The sequence below is a fragment of the Melopsittacus undulatus genome, chromosome 6, assembly GCF_012275295.1.
Source record: "Melopsittacus undulatus isolate bMelUnd1 chromosome 6, bMelUnd1.mat.Z, whole genome shotgun sequence".
NCBI lineage: Eukaryota > Metazoa > Chordata > Aves > Psittaciformes > Psittaculidae > Melopsittacus > Melopsittacus undulatus.
Window position 1 is genome coordinate 2,080,770 of NC_047532.1, and position 18,208 is coordinate 2,098,977.

The 18,208-nt window shown below is 45.0% G+C and overlaps 1 protein-coding gene across 12 annotated transcripts; it reads left to right on the forward strand.

Annotated features, from left to right (window-relative positions):
- On the forward strand, positions 1–18,135 carry RAB41 (RAB41, member RAS oncogene family). Of its 12 annotated transcripts, XR_004549673.1 has the most exons (11): positions 35–188; positions 1,666–1,724; positions 3,378–3,431; positions 6,746–6,851; positions 10,251–10,303; positions 10,443–10,548; positions 10,825–10,936; positions 14,075–14,168; positions 15,519–15,585; positions 16,117–16,346; positions 16,824–18,135. XR_004549673.1 is itself a non-coding variant. In XM_034063683.1 (10 exons), exons 1-10 carry the CDS (start codon positions 110–112, stop codon positions 16,179–16,181), a joined length of 795 nt encoding a protein of 264 aa, XP_033919574.1. In that variant the 5' UTR covers positions 35–109; the 3' UTR covers positions 16,182–18,135. The 12 variants fall into 12 exon arrangements, 8 of the variants coding, with proteins under 8 accessions (XP_033919581.1, XP_033919576.1, XP_033919574.1 ...); XR_004549674.1 differs by lacking the exons at positions 16,117–16,346; positions 16,824–18,135 and adding an exon at positions 13,523–13,616; XM_034063683.1 differs by having other exon boundaries at positions 16,117–18,135.
- Positions 18,136–18,208: the final 73 nt, after the last annotated feature.

Genomic DNA, 18,208 nt, shown 5'->3' on the forward strand with positions numbered 1-18,208 from the left:
GGTGACGTAGCGTACGTGACGCGCGGGGCGGCGGCGGCGGTGCCGGTGTGTGCTCGGCGGTGTCTCCTGCTCCTCAGTCACGGCTCCGGCTCGGCCTCCCCGCGCCGCCATGTCCGCGCCCAGCAGCGGCGGCGAGTTCGGGAACCCGCTCAGGAAGTTCAAGCTCGTCTTCCTGGGCGAGCAGAGCGGTGAGCGGGGCGGGGGGCGGCGGGGGCCTGGCACCGGGGATGGGGGGTGCGGAGCCGGCACGGGCCTTCCGCTGCGGCGGCGGCGAGCGGCCCTCGGAGGGGCAGACAGCGCTAAAGGCGCTCCGGTAACGGGGCTGAGGGTGCTGAGGGTCCGTTGAGGGCCGCTGGGTGGGACCCGTGAGCAGAGCCGTCAAGCGCCTCTCTCCGCTGAGGGGGGAGGCGGCCGGGGCCCACACGGGAGGCGGCGGCCAGAGGGCGCCCGCCCGAGGGAGCGGCGGCCTCGCCGTGCTCCGGCCTTGCGGCTCCGCCGGGGCGAGGCGAGGGCCTGGTGAGCGCCCGGGGCTCCCTGCGGGCCTGGATACCGGGGCTGGGCCTTCCACCGGGGCAGGCCCGCAGTGCGCCCACAGCGGGGCCGGGAGGAGCCGTCAAGGGGCTCTCGGGCCGCTGCTCCGTGCTGGGTGTTGTATTCTGGCCCTGTCCACGCCGGCTGCATGGCAGATACTGGAAGGAGGGTAAATGACGAAGCGGTGGTTGTGGAGTGTGGCTGCTGCCTAGAGCTGCATTTGTTTTGTTTTACCTGAAGTTGACTCTCTTTTGTACTCCTGCCTTTGTAATATATGGATGAGTTGTATCATTTTCTTGAAATGGTGGTATTTGCTGCATTGTTCTCTTCAGATCTTTTATTGCTTCCCCTCTTCTCGGTCCCAGAACTGTAGATCTTTGAGGAATTCCCAGAAGTTAATTCCCCTGCCTTACCAAGGGTTATGCTGATAGACATTTGACTGACCCGTTTTTAACCTTCCCTAGTGGTTACACTTTCACAACCTTTCTAGGTGATTTACCCTCTTCTTTTGTCCATGGCTTTTGAATTTTTCTTGGCTTCCTCCAGCTTCCTGAGAGAGAATCTGAGCTCTTTAGTTCCAGTTTCTTGTCAGTTCTGCACTTTGTCTTTTGATAATATTTGGCAATGCAAATGTAAAGTTTTTAATCAAGCAACCAAAATTTACTCTGTATCTAAAATCTCATTGTGAGGAAAGGATGTAAGTTTTGAATGTTGCTTTTCCATCCATCCAGAGGCAGCTAAACAGTGTCAAGGACATCACTGTGTATTGGTTTGATGTTTATGCCTGTAAGTCCTAGACCTGGTGATTACATAAGTAGCAAAATATGAGTAACAAAGCAGATTATTGCTTGCTTAAAGTAAACCAATAGTCCTTTGTCAGATGTATCACAACATACCTAATTTGAGGATCAAGCGATTGTCATGATTTATCTTTGACCTACTGAGATTGATTTGGTTTAACATAGTTCTGTCATTTTGTGAATGGCTTTCTTAGGTGGTTATTTCACAGGAGGGGGTAGCTGGGAAATGGCCTTAGATTGGCAGCTTCGTTCTGATTCATTTGTCCCAAAGCAGTGGTGGTTTGGGGTTTTTTCCCCACTGCTGCTTGAAAGTAATTTTTCTCTTCTTTTGTAGTTGGGAAGACCTCTCTGATCACCAGGTTTATGTATGACAGTTTTGACAATACTTACCAGGTATGTGGTAGTGTGTTGAGTGTGGCTTTTTAGTTTTGATTTGTTTGGGTTTTGTTTGCTTTTTGATATATATGTATATGTGTGTGTGTGTTAGGGCCAAGCACATTTCCCCATGAGCTGTCAGTTCAGCATCATTTGTAAGGTTGGAATGTGCCTTGAAATGCAGATGAGACTTCACAGTTAAGCCCAAGCATCTAATATGATGCCAGGAAGTGCAGTGTACAGAAAAGAAGCAATGTTTAGATCCTATATGTATGTGAGAAGCCTTGAGGAAAAGGGGGATAACCATTGGTTTATGGGGTGGTGAACAGGGAAGACAAGGGTTAGGATGCCTTGCAATGCGTATGAGAGTATCAGGAAACAGAATGAATAAGGTATGAACATGCTCATGGTTGTTTTTGGTCTCTGGCATCTTTAGAGGCTTTCCATTTAAGTAGGAATGGTTGAATCCAAAGTGTGGAGATAGAACTGCAAGAAGTCAGCATGGCATACTTTCTTTTTTTCTTTATTATTACTACTTTTGTTAGCTAACGGGCTGTAGAGGGAGCTGACGAAGTCTCGGCAGGGAAAGAATATGGTAGTAATGAAGAGGTAGAGATGGAAATCTGAAAATGGGTAAGAGGCCTGAAGATTTCAGGAAGAACTAGTTATGTCAAAAGCACTTGGCAGTATTTCAAGGAAATACCAGATATCCTTAAAGAAGATAAGACTAGGGTGTTATCTTGTAGTTAAGGCCAGAAAGAGTTATCGGTTTAGATTTGGGTTATTTTAAGTTGAAAAAGGAAGAGAAGATTGTTTTCTTGGTGACAAGCCATTCACTGGAACTGTCTTTGGAAATGTGCTCTTGTAGATTTATCTGCTTATTATAGTTGTTACAAGCTGTGTCCTGGCTGCTACTCGCTACAGAAATTGAATGTTGTGGTCTCTTCTAATGTTAAATGGTTCACATTATGATGGAGACCTTACAGAACACGTTAAATGCTCCTTATGTTTGTTAAGACTGGAACTAGTCTGTCTAAAATACTAAAATCTGTTACATCAGTAACCTGTCTCCTGGTTCCGGGGTTATGATAGGACATCTGCTTGATTTAAGTGCCTGGGAGCACAGCTAGCTTGGTAAATTACTTTAAATGTCTTTGTACCAGAATTGCTGTGCAGCAATAGAAATGTGACTGGAAGGAGCTGTGAAATGAAGCGTCTGAATGTCACTGGAAAGGAAGCACGTTCTGAAATGGAAAGCCTGAATAAACATTGCTTTTAAGCTTTCGGCGCAGTTGCCCACAATTTATATCTGTAATTTGCTTTACCTTTTGGATATTTCTAGTGAGATAATTCTTACCAGACTGAATTGTGGTAGACCAGAAGAGAAGGTGATCCCAGTTCAGATGTGATATGTGTTAAGATGCGTGAATGTCTGAGGCTAAAATCAAGACTTGGAGGTTCTTGTGCAGTTGGGAAGTGTTGGAAGAATGATATGAAATGACAGTGGGGCAGGTATTCAGACTGCTTTGTTGTTATCAGCTGCACTGAAGGCAAATTACTTCAGCAGCTTAATTCTAAGTTGGTGAACATTTCTGAGAGTTTGTGTGGACAGCTCTGATTTGCAGATGCTGGAAGGAAGCTTGCAGTTCCTAATGCTTTTCTTCTTTCCAGGCAACCATTGGAATTGATTTCCTGTCAAAAACGATGTATCTGGAAGACCGCACGGTAAGTGAGGCATCTCTCTGATAACATGGCAACTGCAGTCCTGGGAGCAGTGGTTACTGTGCATGCTATTCCACTGGCCGTTCCTCCAACAGCTGCTAAAATCCCACAGCAGCCTTCAGAGGAGAGCCTTTGTCACTGACCAGCTTTCCTTGTTTCCAATATTTGTTCCTATCTGATACCTCTAGAATGAAGTAAAAATCTTTCATGCAAAACTGGGGCAAGCTAATGTCCATATCCCGAGGAATGGGCTGTCTATGTACTTTAAGCTTAGTTTGCCTCTAGAATTTGCAGCTCTGTCTCTGGGATTGTTGGTATAAATGAGTCTGAGCAGAGCCGAGGCATTTACAGGTCTGGAAGTCTTTCATGATTACCAGCAGTGGTGCAGTTTCTTCTTGTAGGAAGGCTCCTTTTGTAATACAGGTGTAATGTACTGTTAATAACCTTACAGCCTTCTATGAGGAAGTAACTAGGTAGAGGGATTATGGTAGAGCAGTAGATGTGGTTTTTCTTGATTTCAGTAAGGCATTTGATACTGTCTGCCACAGCATCCTCATAGATAAGCTAAGGAAGTGTGGGCTTGATGATCAGGTAGTGAGGTGGATCAAGAACTGGTTGAAAGGAAGAAGGCCAGAGTTGTGGTCAATGGGGCAGAATCTAGCTGCAGGTCTGTGACCAGAGGAGTCTCTCAGGGGTCGGTGCTGGGACCAGTGCTGTTTAATATTTTCATCAAGGACCTGGATGAAGGAACTGAGCAAGTTCGCTGGTGACACTGAACTGGGAGCAGTGGCTGACACACCAGAAGGCTGTGCTGCCATTCAGTGAGACCTGGACAGGCTGGAGAGTTGGGCAGGGAGAAACTTGATGAAATTCAACAAGGGCAAGTGTAGAGTCTTGCATCTGGGGAAGAACAACCCCATGGACCAGTACAGGTTGGGGGTTGACCTGCTGGAAAGCAGTGAATGGGAAAGGGACCTGGGGGTCCTGCTGGACAGGAGGATGACCATGAGCCAGCAATGTGCCCTTGTGGCCAAGAAGGCCAATGGCATCCTAGGGTGCATTAGAAAGGGTGTGGTTAGTAGGGCAAGAGAGGTTCTCCTCCCCCTCTACTCTGCCTTGGTGAGGCCGCATCTGGAATATTGCATCCAGTTCTGGGCCCCTCAGCTCAAGAAGGACAAGGAATTGCTTGAAAGAGTCCAGCGCAGAGCCACAAAGATGATGGAGTGGAACAGCTCCCTTATGAGGAGAGGCTGAGGGAGCTGGGTCTCTTTAGCTTGGAGGAGACTGAGGGGTGACCTCATCAGTGTTTACAGATATGTAAAGGGTGAGTGTCAGGATGATGGAGCTAGGCTTTTTTCAGTGATATCCAGTGGTAGGACAAGGGGCAATGGGTATAAACTGGAGCATAGGAGGTTCCACGTTAACATCAGGAAGAACTTCTTTACTGTGAGAGTGACAGAGCACTGGAACAGGTTGCCCAGGGGGGTTGTGGAGTCTCCTACATTGGAGATATTCAAGGCCCGCCAGGACAAGATCCTGTGTGATGTACTCCAGGTTACCCTGCTCTTGCAGAGGGGTTGGACTGGATAATCTTTTGAGGTCCCTTCCAACCCTTGGGATTCTGTGAATATTCTGTGAATAAAACAATTTTGGATTTAGCTTGCATGAGACTCCTCTTTGCATAAAGAGATCCCTCACATCCCTGTCCTGTCTTTCACTATTTGTCTTTTCATTAATTTGTGTTTTGCTGGTACTTGCCTTTTTTGCTAGTTTTACTACTGGCTAAGAAGTGTGATGCTGTTGCGGGAAGGAAGGGACCAGTGGTGCAGTAGAAGTCGTTTGTGTTACTTTGGGTCTGTTGCTTCTGAGGAAGTCTCAGCCCAGTGTGTGTGGTGAGTTTCCCAAGTGCTTCTCTGCCATCTTGCCAGTGATTCACTGTTAGGAAAGACCTTGGCTTAATCTTTGGGAGAAACTGGATAACATTCTTCAATGATACTGGCAGTAGCAGAAGAAAAACATCCTGGAAATGCTCCTTAACACCTGTGAAAGCAACTTGGAATGCTTGTATTCTGTTTTCAGCAGTGTAGTCTTGATTTCTTGTGGCTATGCAGGTCAGGATGTCATTCACCTGCTGGCCTGCTATCCAAAAAACACCATATTCATTGGGTATACTGCTAGTTTCTTGATTATGTAAGTGGTCCACAGCTCATAAAGCCTGTATAAACAAAGGAGAGGTGTTGAATGAAGATAGAAAGGGACAAATACAAGCACACAAGCTGGGGAGATTCAGACAGTGAAATAATTTCTCAGCTATGGCTAATGCTGTATTCTGCAATAGGCTTTGACTGCTGGGCTCGAAATGAAGAATGCTGAGCCTCTTAACTACAGCATGTGCTCTAGCATACTTCATATGTCCTTACACCAAATAATATATCCTGAAGATATACCTGTGCTAGATCATTCAGCTCTAACAATGGCCTGTGTAGCATGTACTAGGCAGAAGAAGGGGAAATAGACTGGAGTTTGGTTCTTCAAAACTGCCTCCAGCTGCCTCCTGCAGAGGAGCTCTAAGTGTGCTGTTTCCATCACATTGCCAGTGCAGTGGAACCTGTGGCATTAAGTGAACTGAGGCCACGAGACACCCTGTCCTCAGTCCTGGCTGTCACGCCGCCAGTCCCATGTTACAGCTGCAACCTCATTCTTAAAAGACCTGGTATTTCCTTTTCTGTGACTCAGTGTCTTCCCAGGCTTGTTGAATTTCAGCACAGGATAAGTCAGTCTAGAGGGTGTTTTCTCTTCTGGCTTATACCCCGCTAGCATATATCACCACACCAGGTTCTCCAGTGAGTTAATCGGTATGTGGGTGATGCCCTTATGGTTGGAGGTGATCACATCTAGCTAGCTGTAGGCTGCAGTCTGCTTGTGTGGCCAGTCTAGCCAGAGCTCTGGCATGGCAGGATGCACTGAGGTATGTATGCTTATTTCCCCCGTTAACAGATGGTGTGAGAAGGTACTTTTTTAGGGATGTCTTGGGTTTATGATGAAATGGAAGAATGTGTTTGCATGTGTGAGTTATTAATGGATCTGTGGAGGGAGGGAGATTTCTCAGACATACTGGGCTGAGGCTGCTGTGAGAACGTGGATAGAAGTGTCGTTGGCTCTTTTCACGTTTCTGTTCCATTTTGACTTTTCTTTTGTTGCATTATTTTTGCCTTGTTTTTTTAATTTTAATTTTTATTTCACTTGAAGTTTGGTTTTTGTTTTCCATTTTCCTGCTCTTCCCCCTTCCTCTTCCCCTACGCTTTTCCATTTCCCAGATCAGGCTGCAGCTGTGGGATACAGCCGGGCAGGAGAGGTTCCGCAGCCTCATTCCCAGCTACATCTGTGACTCTGCTGTGGCTGTCATTGTCTTTGACATTACAAGTAGGTATTGAGCTGGAGTGACTGCAGGGACCTTGCTTTTTACATGTACCTTTTATGTTTGGAAGTGGTGATGTTATCTGAAAAGAGCTAGGATAGGCCACTGGCCCCAGGACTGTAAGTGTTTCATGGGCTGAGGGAGTGCAGCTGGGCATCTTCCCCCACAACCAATGGTAACTCCATCCCATAATCCAGAAGCTGGGGAACTGGAGGTAGGTGAGTAGAGACTGTGATTTTTCATATGTCTGTGCTGATGGTAATGTCAGGTGATTGGTAGCCTTTGAAAAGGTTTCTTGTTTTTCTGGTCTGTGTGGGGGGACTTGGGGGTTTGGTTTGGCTTGGGGTTTTGGGGTCTGTGTATTTGTTATTGTTGTTTGTTTCTAAAAAGCCCTCAGAATGAGTATTTTCCTTTCTGGATAACTAGAGGGGTAACACAGGTAACAACTTCAGATGCTAAAGCAAAGGAATGCTGTCAGAGTAGGTAAAATAGTACAACAGTCATTTAAATAAAAGCTAAGTGGCAGCTTAGGAGGATTCAGGATTCCCATTTCATTGAAGAAGAGAGCTGGTGATTCATGTGAGTTCTTGTTCTCTCACAACAGAGCTCTTGAAAGAGATGTAACTACCATAATTTCTAAAGAATAAATGAGCTTAGAAGGGAAATACTTTGTAAATCTTGGCATGAATGTTTTAATATAAGATATGAAGATATAAATACAGTTACTTCATTATAACTTCTTGTTATTGATTTCACTTTATCTGGCTTTTCCCCTTAAGCTACACTGTCAGCAGAATTATTTAGGCAGGATTTACACCTTTGAACTAACACCATGTGGATAAAGCCTAAGTAAAGAACATAGTGCAGATGAAATCCTCTGGCCCACCTTTATTGTCACAAATTCTAGGTTATTGTGAGGTTTTATGGACCAGGGATTTGTTTCCCTTTAACTAAAGTGCTTAGCAAGTAACAGACTTCTGTTAGGATTTATCTTGCATAGTGATGGCAGATAATTACATTGCCTTTCTCTCAGTCCTGTAGCTTAAGTAGTTAACTCTGGCAGGATTCCTGGTTTCATGCAAACTAATGTAAAACTAAAGTGATCTGTCTGGGGAGTGCTGAGATATGCATGTGATGGCTGATGCTGGCAACTAACCAAGGTGAGGCACTGTGGCAGGCTTCAGAGCTTGGCATCTTCTCTCCCCACTGTTGTGACAGGTATTGTTTATCCAGGCAGGTGGAAGAATCCTGCCAGTCTTAAACAGATGTCAAAACCAATCAAGTGCTATCTGATCTCCTCATACTTTGGTAATGGTCTGATCTTTTCAGATAATTTCATATTTTTCTTGTTACTGCTCTTTGTTCTGTTCTTAGTGACTGAGAGGCTTTTGATTTTCTTGTGTTACTGAAGGAACATGCTCAGGTACTTCTGATTGCATGATGATGGTAAGCACTATAGTGCAATTAGAAAAACACAGTTTCATTTACCACTCTGAAAGAGCTATATGCATTGTCTTTAGTGCTGTGTTTGGGAACCTCAAACAGCCTCCTGTAAGTCATTGCAGGTCATAGTAGCGTAAAATAGGGACAGTCCCATAGGACATACTTAAGTACCAGCCAAGATACTCTTAACTAATGGAGAAAAGCTGTTACCTAGCAAATGGGGAGCTGAGAAGACAAAAAACCCATTTCAAGTTGCCCAACAGCTTAACAATAAATACACAACTGGCCTGTGGAGAGATCCATGAGGAAAGCCCATACTGCATCTCAGGCTCCTTTCTGAACAAAGCTACCTAGTTTCTAAGATAGGCTGGGTTAATTCTTGTTGGTTGAGGACCTTTTATCTTCCCAGGCTGGTGGGGTCATTGGCACCCCATCGTGTTTGAGTGGGTTTACTTCCCCTCCAGAATGGGTGCATGTGAATGTTGACTTCTAGAAATGAGAAGCCACAGAAATACTGCAGCTTTCTCAGGTCACCTCAGGGGTGCCTGCATGGTACCTGCATAGCTGAAGGCCTCAAATAGTGTTACCCTTCACTTACAAGAAGATTACCAGGGCCGGTTCTTGCCCAGCTCTGTGGTACTTCCTCTAGTTGACTTTTTGAAGGCAACTGAAGGTTGGAGTATTTAAGTTGCCACCTTGGTAAACTGTCTGGCTGAATAGTGTACTTAGCAGCAATATCTTGGGGACTATGTGGAAGCTTGTTGTAAAGTCCAGAAGCAAGAGCCAGAAGCTGTCAGTATTAGTCTGATCTTCCAGCACAAGTGTAGTATTGTCCAGACTCCAATACTTGGAGTTTGTCACCCTGAGTTGCTTGGGGTAGTAAAAAGCCTTGGTTTTTTCTACTGTAATCAAGGCTACCTTCAAAATCATGAGCTAATTGCTTTAACTATAAACCCTGATCTTCCTTAAGCCCCAGGGCATTGGATCTACATACCCTGATGTACATCGGATGTTGTTTTGAATTTGCTGGTAGCAAGACACTTTGCAGATGTTACTCTGTCCAGCTTCTATTTTTCTTCTAAACAAAGCAATTATCAGTCCATCTGGGACTGTGTTTCCCCGTGTAGCCAGTCTCCTGCAAGCTGCCTTATTAACTGTGCTGCTCAGCTGCTCTCCCTCGCTGCTGAACAAGTGGCTTTGTGAGTACATCTGACCAATTTGTGTCCCTGAGCTGGGAACTGGTATCTGCCCTCCCCTGAAACTCCTGCCTGTTGAGAATGCCAACAGCAGTCTTGTTTTCTGGCAGGGTAGCACTGCTTGTAGAGCTAGCTGCGTGGGGTAATGACTTGGAAGGAAATGGTATCACTCCTAGTTGTGAAAAGCTTTTGTTTAGCATTCACTGTGGTGGTTGGGCATATTTTGGCTATTGCACTTTCAAATAGGCAGTACCAGACCTTAGAGCTATTGTATATGGTAGATCAGTTTGTGTTTGGGCACAGCTCTTGAGAACAAACTGTACCTGTCGTAGCATTTGTGCTTGTTTCTGACTCTTGTGTTTATCTGAAAAGGGAGAACCTGATGCCCTCTGTGTCACATGAAGCCTGCGGTGTGTAAAATCTTATCTGCTGGAACTTAAGTTACTGATTGCTCTAATCTTGCATGAAAATCCCATTGCTATCTTCTGAATTCTTGATACTGGCGAATGCGTGCCAGTTTACCACATGGTGTATGGGCTGATGGAATTGCATGTCTGTCCTGGGAATTGCCTCAAAAAGTCTTGATGCTCTAGCCTAGGAGTCCTGTGGAAACCCCACGCTTAACGCTGGGTGAACCAGGAAGACCAGCTCTGTATGCCTTACTAGCTACTTTTGTCAGTAATGAGGTAGTAGACTTAACCTCTGGGAATAGCAGAACATCTGGACAATGAAAGGAGGTAATTAAAGCAAACTATCTACACACAGAGTCAGAAAAGCCAACTTCTGTGATGTTTGGATATTTGGGGCAAGCTTACAAGGTCAGCCTTCAGCTTCTCACATGAAGCTGCATGCAGTTAATCCAGAAATGGCCTTTTCTCTGAATGACAGTTTCCTCCTTTCTCTTCTCTCTTGCTGTCTCTCTCCTTCTCTCTGCTCTCTCTGGCCTGGTACCAGCAGGTTCGGCTGCAGCTTTGGGATACAGCAGGCCAGGAGCGTTTCCGCAGTCTGATTCCCAGCTACATCCGCGACTCTACTATTGCTGTGGTAGTCTATGACATTACAAGTGAGTGATGCTTTGGTGGCTCATTATTTGAAATACTACATGTTAGCTGAACTAATAAGTTACAACCAGAAGCTCTGCAAAAAGGTGATTAACATTAGGAATGTTCCCCCCCCCTTTCTCCCCAGCCCTGTTTTTCTGTCTGAGCAGAAAACAATGTATGGGTCATTTCTATGTGGTGTGGGGAGATTCAGAGAAGCACCCGAGTACAGGCATAGCATTCTCCCTCTCTGAAGAGAAGTTTTATCCTCAGCACTGCCTTTTATTTCTTCCCTACAGACTTGAATTCTTTCCAGCAAACCTCCAAGTGGATTGATGACGTTCGGACAGAGAGAGGGAGCGATGTCATCATCATGTTGGTGGGGAACAAAACTGACCTGGCAGACAAGAGGTAATGGAGGGAGGCTGGCAGCCTTGCTGCCATGACCAGTAAAAGCAGTGTCCAACTAGTCTGTGTTCAAAACAATCACTGATTTAAGCGAAGCATAAAAAGCTTGTCATGAAATTCAGATTTCTGGCTTCAACATATGCAAAGTTACTTCCTTTTGCTATTCTACAGATAGTTCTGGTTAAAACAAACCAACCTGAAAAATATCAATCCTTGGCATATCTTTATATATACCATGTTTCTCAATAGTGTATTTTGTCTGATTTTTCTTTCCATGCTGAGATAAAACCAGAAAGGTGTCTTGCAAAAGCAAGTAAATGTGCCTTTTTTTAGTGATCCTATTTACATGAGTCTGTGTGCAGCTGTAAGTTCACAGTACAGCCTCTTGCTACAAGAGGCAGCATGAACTTTATCAGTATCAGTATGAAAGGTTTCCCTTTGATTATCAATTTCATGTCATACCTAACACAAACTGTTGTTGTGGATGTGTGAGGAAACTGAATTAACAGAAGCAGATTTCCCTAAGAGAAATAAAAAATGAATTAGACTCTTAAAATCACATGGACTGAATGTTTTGGGACACATTGGCCATAGTAAAGCATTTGGCTTTTAAAATTCAGTCCTACAACACCACTTCAAGCAATGTAATCAATGTAATGGCTTCTTAGAAGTCTGTGTTTCTATTTCAAATTCTCTTGATTGTTGATTTGGTAAAAATTTTGTTTAATGTTTTTGGAGATTTAATTCTTTCTGAAGACATCAGAGAGAGTGTAGATAAGGAAGGGGTTTTATTTGAATGAATAGTGTCAGTAGCAATTGGCAAAGGGAAGATGGAATAAGCTGTGCAGTTCCTTACAGTCCCAGTACTTTACACTGAAACATGTTTGTGTACACCGGGCACTCTGAAATGTGTGCTTCATATGTCATAGGACATGGGAAGTACTGAAATGGTTGGGAAACTTTATCTGATACAAAAGAAAGCATCTCCAAAAGGTAGGACTGGGGAAGAGCTGTATCTCACAGCAAAGTGAGTTCTTATAAATCAAACCCTTATCCGTTGGCTTTTCATGAGACATTTCTGATCAAAAGCTAGCAGCTTGAAAAGCCTTACAGGTGGAACATTAATTTTTTCTCAGACCAGCCTTGCCCTATTATCTGAACTGCCTGTTTGTTTCCTCTGTTTCTTGGGATGATGTGCCCAATAGGCACATAGAAATGACTGTTTCATTCATTGATGCTGCCGTGTTTTAAATTCTCATCCTTGTTTTGTTCACTCCTGCAGTGTACATATATTGCTTCAGAATATATTGTGTTTTTCTCCCTTGTGGTTTTGGTGTTGTCCAAATGCTTATGTGAGACAATACCCAGCATCCCTGGCTGCACAAACTGGGTCAGGAGATGTGTTTTGCCCTTTGTCTCCCTGTGCAAGTCACGCTGTTAATTTTCAGTTTGCAGTGCCTAGCAGGAAAAGTATAGCCAATTCTAATACCAGCAAGGGACTTGAGTCAGTGAGGAAAAGGATAAACTTAGGCTCTGGCTGGCCACTGTGTATGGGCTTTGTACCAGTGCTTCTTACAGAAATGGGTTCTGTGTCCTCCACACAACCACCTTAGTCTTAACAATTGGCTTTTCCCCACTTCAAGTGGGAGGCTGTTCTCAGTGCCTTTCACTTTAGAAGTAGTGGTAAAACTTGGTGCTCAGAGCTTCAGAACTATGATAAAAACGTGTACAGCTGATTTGGATTGAATTCCAGGTGGGAAGATCTCACCTCAGTCTAATCTCTGAAAGCAGCTCACAAAAGCAAAAGAGCAAAATCTAGCATGTTCTACTTGAGCCAGTTCTGAATATTAACCACTTAGTATCTCTTATGCCCTCCTGGGAGCATGAAATAACTGCAGCTCCCTAACTGAATAAGCTGCCATTTAGATTTCAGGTTTTCTAATTTCTATCCAAATCCAATTTCATGTGGAACTGGAAAACCAAATGGGATCATTTCAGCCTAGGAGTATTTCCTGGTAGTCCATAAATGAGGCAGTGTGGTCCAGCACTGCCATAAGGATTAAAAATAACAGAATATTGAATAGTAGCTACAGTTGGAGTTTATGTAGCACTAGAAATTCTGATCTTAAAAGGTTCATATAAGTAACAGTAGTGTTGGTCTAGGCTAGAATTTGGAATGACAGTCTGTATGCAGGTACCAGTGAAAGAAGCTGCCTTGGTCTTCTTTTAAAAGGGAGTTTGATTCCTGTGAGGCTGAAATACTGGGCCTTTTAAGGCTGGACAAAGCCCCAGTGTCAGCCTGAGCATAGTCACATTTTTTGAAATAGAATAGTGTGTTGGGAGCTATTCATCCTATGGTAAAGTGATGATGTGAGTTAAGTTCTGAGGCCAAAAAGCTGAGCTAAAAATAGCTCTGTTCTTATTTGGTGCAGCCTGTTAAATTTTACTTCCCTGTTAATGTTGCTCCAGTTGGTGGCTGGGTTTTTTTGTTGGTTTTTTTTCTTTAACTGCAGTTTTCTTTTCATCATTTTTGGACTCTTTTTCTTTGTTCTGGTTTTTCTTTTCTGTGATTTGGTCTCATTACTGTAGACAGGTTTCTATAAAGGAGGGTGAGAGAAAAGCCCAAGAACTGAATATGATGTATACTGAAACCAGTGCTAAAGCAGGATATAATGTGAAACAGGTATGTACAGGGTGTTGACTGGAGATGCAATTGCAGGTGCTTGCTCACAGCCAGCAGCCTGGCACTTGCTGCTGCCCTGTACTTGCTGCTAGAGCCTTTCTGAAACCTTCCTGTAGCCACTTAGCTCCTTTCTGTTTGGAAAGTGCTTTTTGTGTCTGGTGCAGTGTGTGGGGCTTCTTCCTTCCCTTTAGAATGCTGTGAATGAGGCTCAAAGTCATCTGTTATTAATAGTCATAAGTCCAGGTATTCCCTGGGTAACTGACCTGAGGTTGATTCATTTGTAGCTGCAGGATATGGGCTCTTAAAGACATGGAGGTCCTGAGGTCTCCCTTGATGCACTGTGCACTCCTTTAAGGGTGGTGAAGCAGCCCACTGCTGAAGAGCAGCTCAGTCACAGATATCTCTAACTCTTCCTGTCTGTTCTTCCTCTCTTTCTGCTTGTTTGCATCTTTTTCCAGGCAAATCACCACAGAAGAAGGTGAACAGAGAGCCAAAGAGCTGAATGTGATGTTTATTGAGACCAGTGCAAAGACTGGATACAATGTGAAACAGGTAGGTCAATGTTCTCTTCTAGAGTCAGGACATCTGTATTTCACTGCTCTCTATGCATATGCTTCTGCTCAGGGTTCATGCTCCATTGGATATTTGCTTATATTGTTCAGTGTCAGCTGAATAATGTGAATGAACAAGGAACTGAAATGCATCTTGCTCCTTACCATTAATCAGTATTTCTTGTATTTCAGTTTGCATCCATAGCTTCTTGCTACAAGCTTGTGATCATATAGTTCTTGAACTAGAAACTAGTTCAGCAATCGTTCATAAGCGTGACAGAACACTGGGAGTAAGGCAGCTGTAAGGTGCAGGGGTCTGCAGGGGCCATGAGTGCTGCTGGTGTACTGGGAAACACACCAGTTTGTTGTACATCAACTGGCTAGGAGCACCTCGCAATGGTATTAGGAAACTTTGGGTCTGTTTCTTTTGGCTGTTCTGGATTGAAGACCAAGGAACCCCTTTAGTCTTTGGTTCTATCTTAGCTGCTTTATTTGCCTGACGGGTGTTTGCAGTGAGAAAACTGCAGCACCTTGATGGTACCTCAGCAGCTGGATTTTCCAACTAACACAATTTGGAGGGGTTGATGAGGAATCCCTGCCAAGCTACTGTGAGAAAATAATCATTAGCAGATGATTCCTCTTGTCCTATGTGCAGCACTTCTGGCCTAACTGCCTGGTAGTGTGCGTAGTGTGTTAGCTGCTGCATTCCTGTCAGCAGGAGGAGCTCTAAGCATTGACTTGAATGATGCAAAACCTCTTTCTGGGTTTCTTTTTTGGGGTTTTTTTTGGAGGGGCTGTGATAGCCCTTCCCAGCCCTTAGCACATCCTTCGTAGCTCAAAGCAGTTCACTTGGGCCAGCTGTTCTGCTCAGAAATGGCTGGTTCACAGCAGGAGTGAACTGAAAAGATGGTCTGTAAAACCTCAGGTATTCCATAGACTTCTTAAACCTTTGGTCTCTTTTAAGATAGGTCATCGGAAGTCCTTAGCTGGGCTGTGTGATATTGCTGTGTGCAAAAGCAGCTGAGGCTGGAAATGGCAAATGAGAGTAGGAGGAAATTGTTCTACATGTCCCTGCAAGAACTGCTATGATTAATTTCATGTTCTGTCCAAGCAGAAACGGGTAAAATAAAACTGTTTTGTAGGAACTGAATAACTGCTTTAATAAAGCCTTTATTTAGTAAATTTCTTAGGTAAAATTCTTGTGGCATTTGTCAATCATTGCTTTGCTTGCTAAAGTACCCACTTAACAAGTTTGTACAACTCTGACTCCAAGACCTTCTGCAGAGCAGTGTGTTTTAACATGAACTTTTATATCTGACAAGCCTTCAACTTTCCTATTCCCACTTCTCAGCTTTTCCGTCGTGTGGCTGCTGCCTTACCGGGGATGGACAGCACACCAGAGAAGAGCAAAGAAGACAGTATCCTTGCTTTCTCAGCAGTAACTTACCCTGTTCTTGGGGAGTTTTACAATTATCATGTGATAGGTTGGGATTAACTGACTTTTTGGCACATTGTGGGGATGAGCTTTACTGGGATTTTGCAAAGATGCGGCTGGAACAGCCACTCTAGTGTGGTGCTTAACTGTGATCATAATTTGAGGATCCCGATTGTCTGTGTAGAAACATACACAGCTATTTATAATGGCAAGCACAAGTTTTGCTTTCTCCACTTAAGCTTAGGAGAGCAATTTGCGTGGATTTAAAATACCATACTTTTTTTACACAGGGCTGTCTTGTGTGCAGACCTGCTTGACTCAGCTCTAACCTCCAAGTACTCTTGGTATACAGTCTGTGGGTTTTGCAGTTAATCCTGTAGGTAGAATATGCTCTGCTAAACCCCTTGCCTCTATCAAGAAGGGTAACAGGCTTTTCAGATACTGATACCTTTCTCTGGCCTTTATTTCTTGTTTTCCCTTGAACCAGCTGTTTTCCTTCACTTGCCTCCTGCAGTGATTGATATCAAACTAGAGAAACCTCCTGAGCAGCCAGTAACGGAGAGCGGGTGCTCCTGCTAACAGGCCCGTTCTGTAGCAGCACATTCCCCAACCGGCCAGTCTCACTGAAGAACATCACTGCTCATTGGCAACCCTACTCTGTGGGCTGAAAAACCAGTCTATTAACGCGAGCGAACTCCCTGTTTACTGGTGGGGAGCAGCCCTGGTCGTCCCTCTTACTGCATGGTATGAGCCCTGAGTGCAGAATGAGTGTCCTGTCTTTTCTTTTCTTTTATGTTGTTGCACTTTGGCACTGTGGTGCCCTTTACAGTCTCTCTCTTCCTCTCCTCCTCCTCTTTTCCACCTCGAGCCTCTCTGTTCAGATATATCTTGTGAATGCAATTGGAAAACCCACCAAGTTAGGGAAGACAAAAACAAAGCTTGGGGGTAGGCTTGCCACCTTGCTCAATGCCTTGCATCCTTGGCCACTCCAGCCCTGTCTTTATCCTGCATCCCCACTTCCTCTGTTGAAAGGCTGCTCCTTTTAAACCAGCCAGTTTGACTTGGCCTTGCCTTTTTTGGACAATACAGGTTATCTGTTTCTAGGCTTTTGCTTCCTGCAGGGCACACACAGTATTAGCTCCTCAGTTTCTCCTTTCTGTGGATGACCTTGGCTAACTCTTGCTCCTGACTTCTGAGTTGTGCCCCTTGTGTCACACACAGCACTGGAGAACCCCAGACTCTGATAGCTTTGGCCTTGTTGCTTCCATTTGTGTAGCAGAGACATCCCACAGACCACTCTGCTCAGCTGGATTATTTTCCCATCCAGAGGACATTGGTGCTTGGTGAGTGTTGATTGTCAGATGTGGGGAAGGAAGAGGGTATAGAGGCTTCACAGCATGAGGCTGGGTGGAGAAGAGACCCTCAGGGTGATTTGTAGAGACCTGGGTCCTGTCTGTCTACAGCAAAAGTGAGCAGTTACCTGAAATCCATCACTACAGGGGCAATACCTACTGCAGGAGCCATGGATGCTGCTCAGGATCCTTTTCAGGTTTCTGTTCTGTTCCTTGTAATATAGGATGGCAGATTCTTCATGTGGAGCCAGGAGAGCTGCAGCAGATTGAAGGCCAGTGAGAGCTATTGTACTCTCATGCCTAGGTTGGTGCTTGATGAAGTCATACACATAGCTGCTTCACCCTTTGTAGTAGGCTTCTGGGAATAGGGCTAGTAGCCACTTCACTTTTGGGGTAGTTTTAAGCTGCAACATTGCCAAAGCTGTGATGAGCAGTGCAGGGATCTACTGCCAGACCCAGGTAGAGGAGTGAAGGATTGTATGCTGCTGAGGTGGATTTTGGTCTCACTTTTTGACCTTGGAGGTTGGGAAATACATCCTCTAACCCCTGCCCCTGGTTTCTAATTCTGTTAATAGAGCCCTGGGTTTTTTTTAACCATCTGTCCTAACCACAAGCCAGTAGGTCTGTTGAAAGAGAGGAGAATAAAACGGTTGGATGGTGGAAAGCCATCCACTGCTCTTTTCATCATCCAGCCTATGTCATGTTGACAGGGAGGATGCTAATGGGCAGGAGAGCAACAGACCATGGTGTGACAGATGGGGACAACAGTGTTTGGTGGTGGTGCCACTCCCCCAGCAGATGTCCCTCAGTCACTGACATGGCATGCACACTTTGAAGCCTGTGGGCCCTCAAAGGAGGGGAAGGGGCAGCCTTAGGTGGGACCTGGCTTAGTGTGCCCTCACTGCTGGTGACAGACCTGTTGTTCCCCTGTCCCTTCCACTCTGGGTGAGCTGGCCTGCAGGAGGAAGCTGGGTTGTGGTTTCCCTTTTCACTCTGGAGTGTCCCCCTCCTTTCCCCTGGTCCGGGAAGCTCAATCCCCTCCTCTGTACATACCCCTGTTGTGTGGGAATTGCTGATGTTTGTCGGTGTGTCCGTGTCTGCTGTAAACAGGTTTTGCTGTCCCCTTCTCACAGGCAGGTGTGCACTGCCCTGCTGTTGTGTTGTTCAGTCACGGACCTGGGGGGAGGGAGGGAGGAGACCCTAAGTAATGGGGGGGGGGGGGGGTAATTAGTGAAATTAAATAGGTCACTTCCC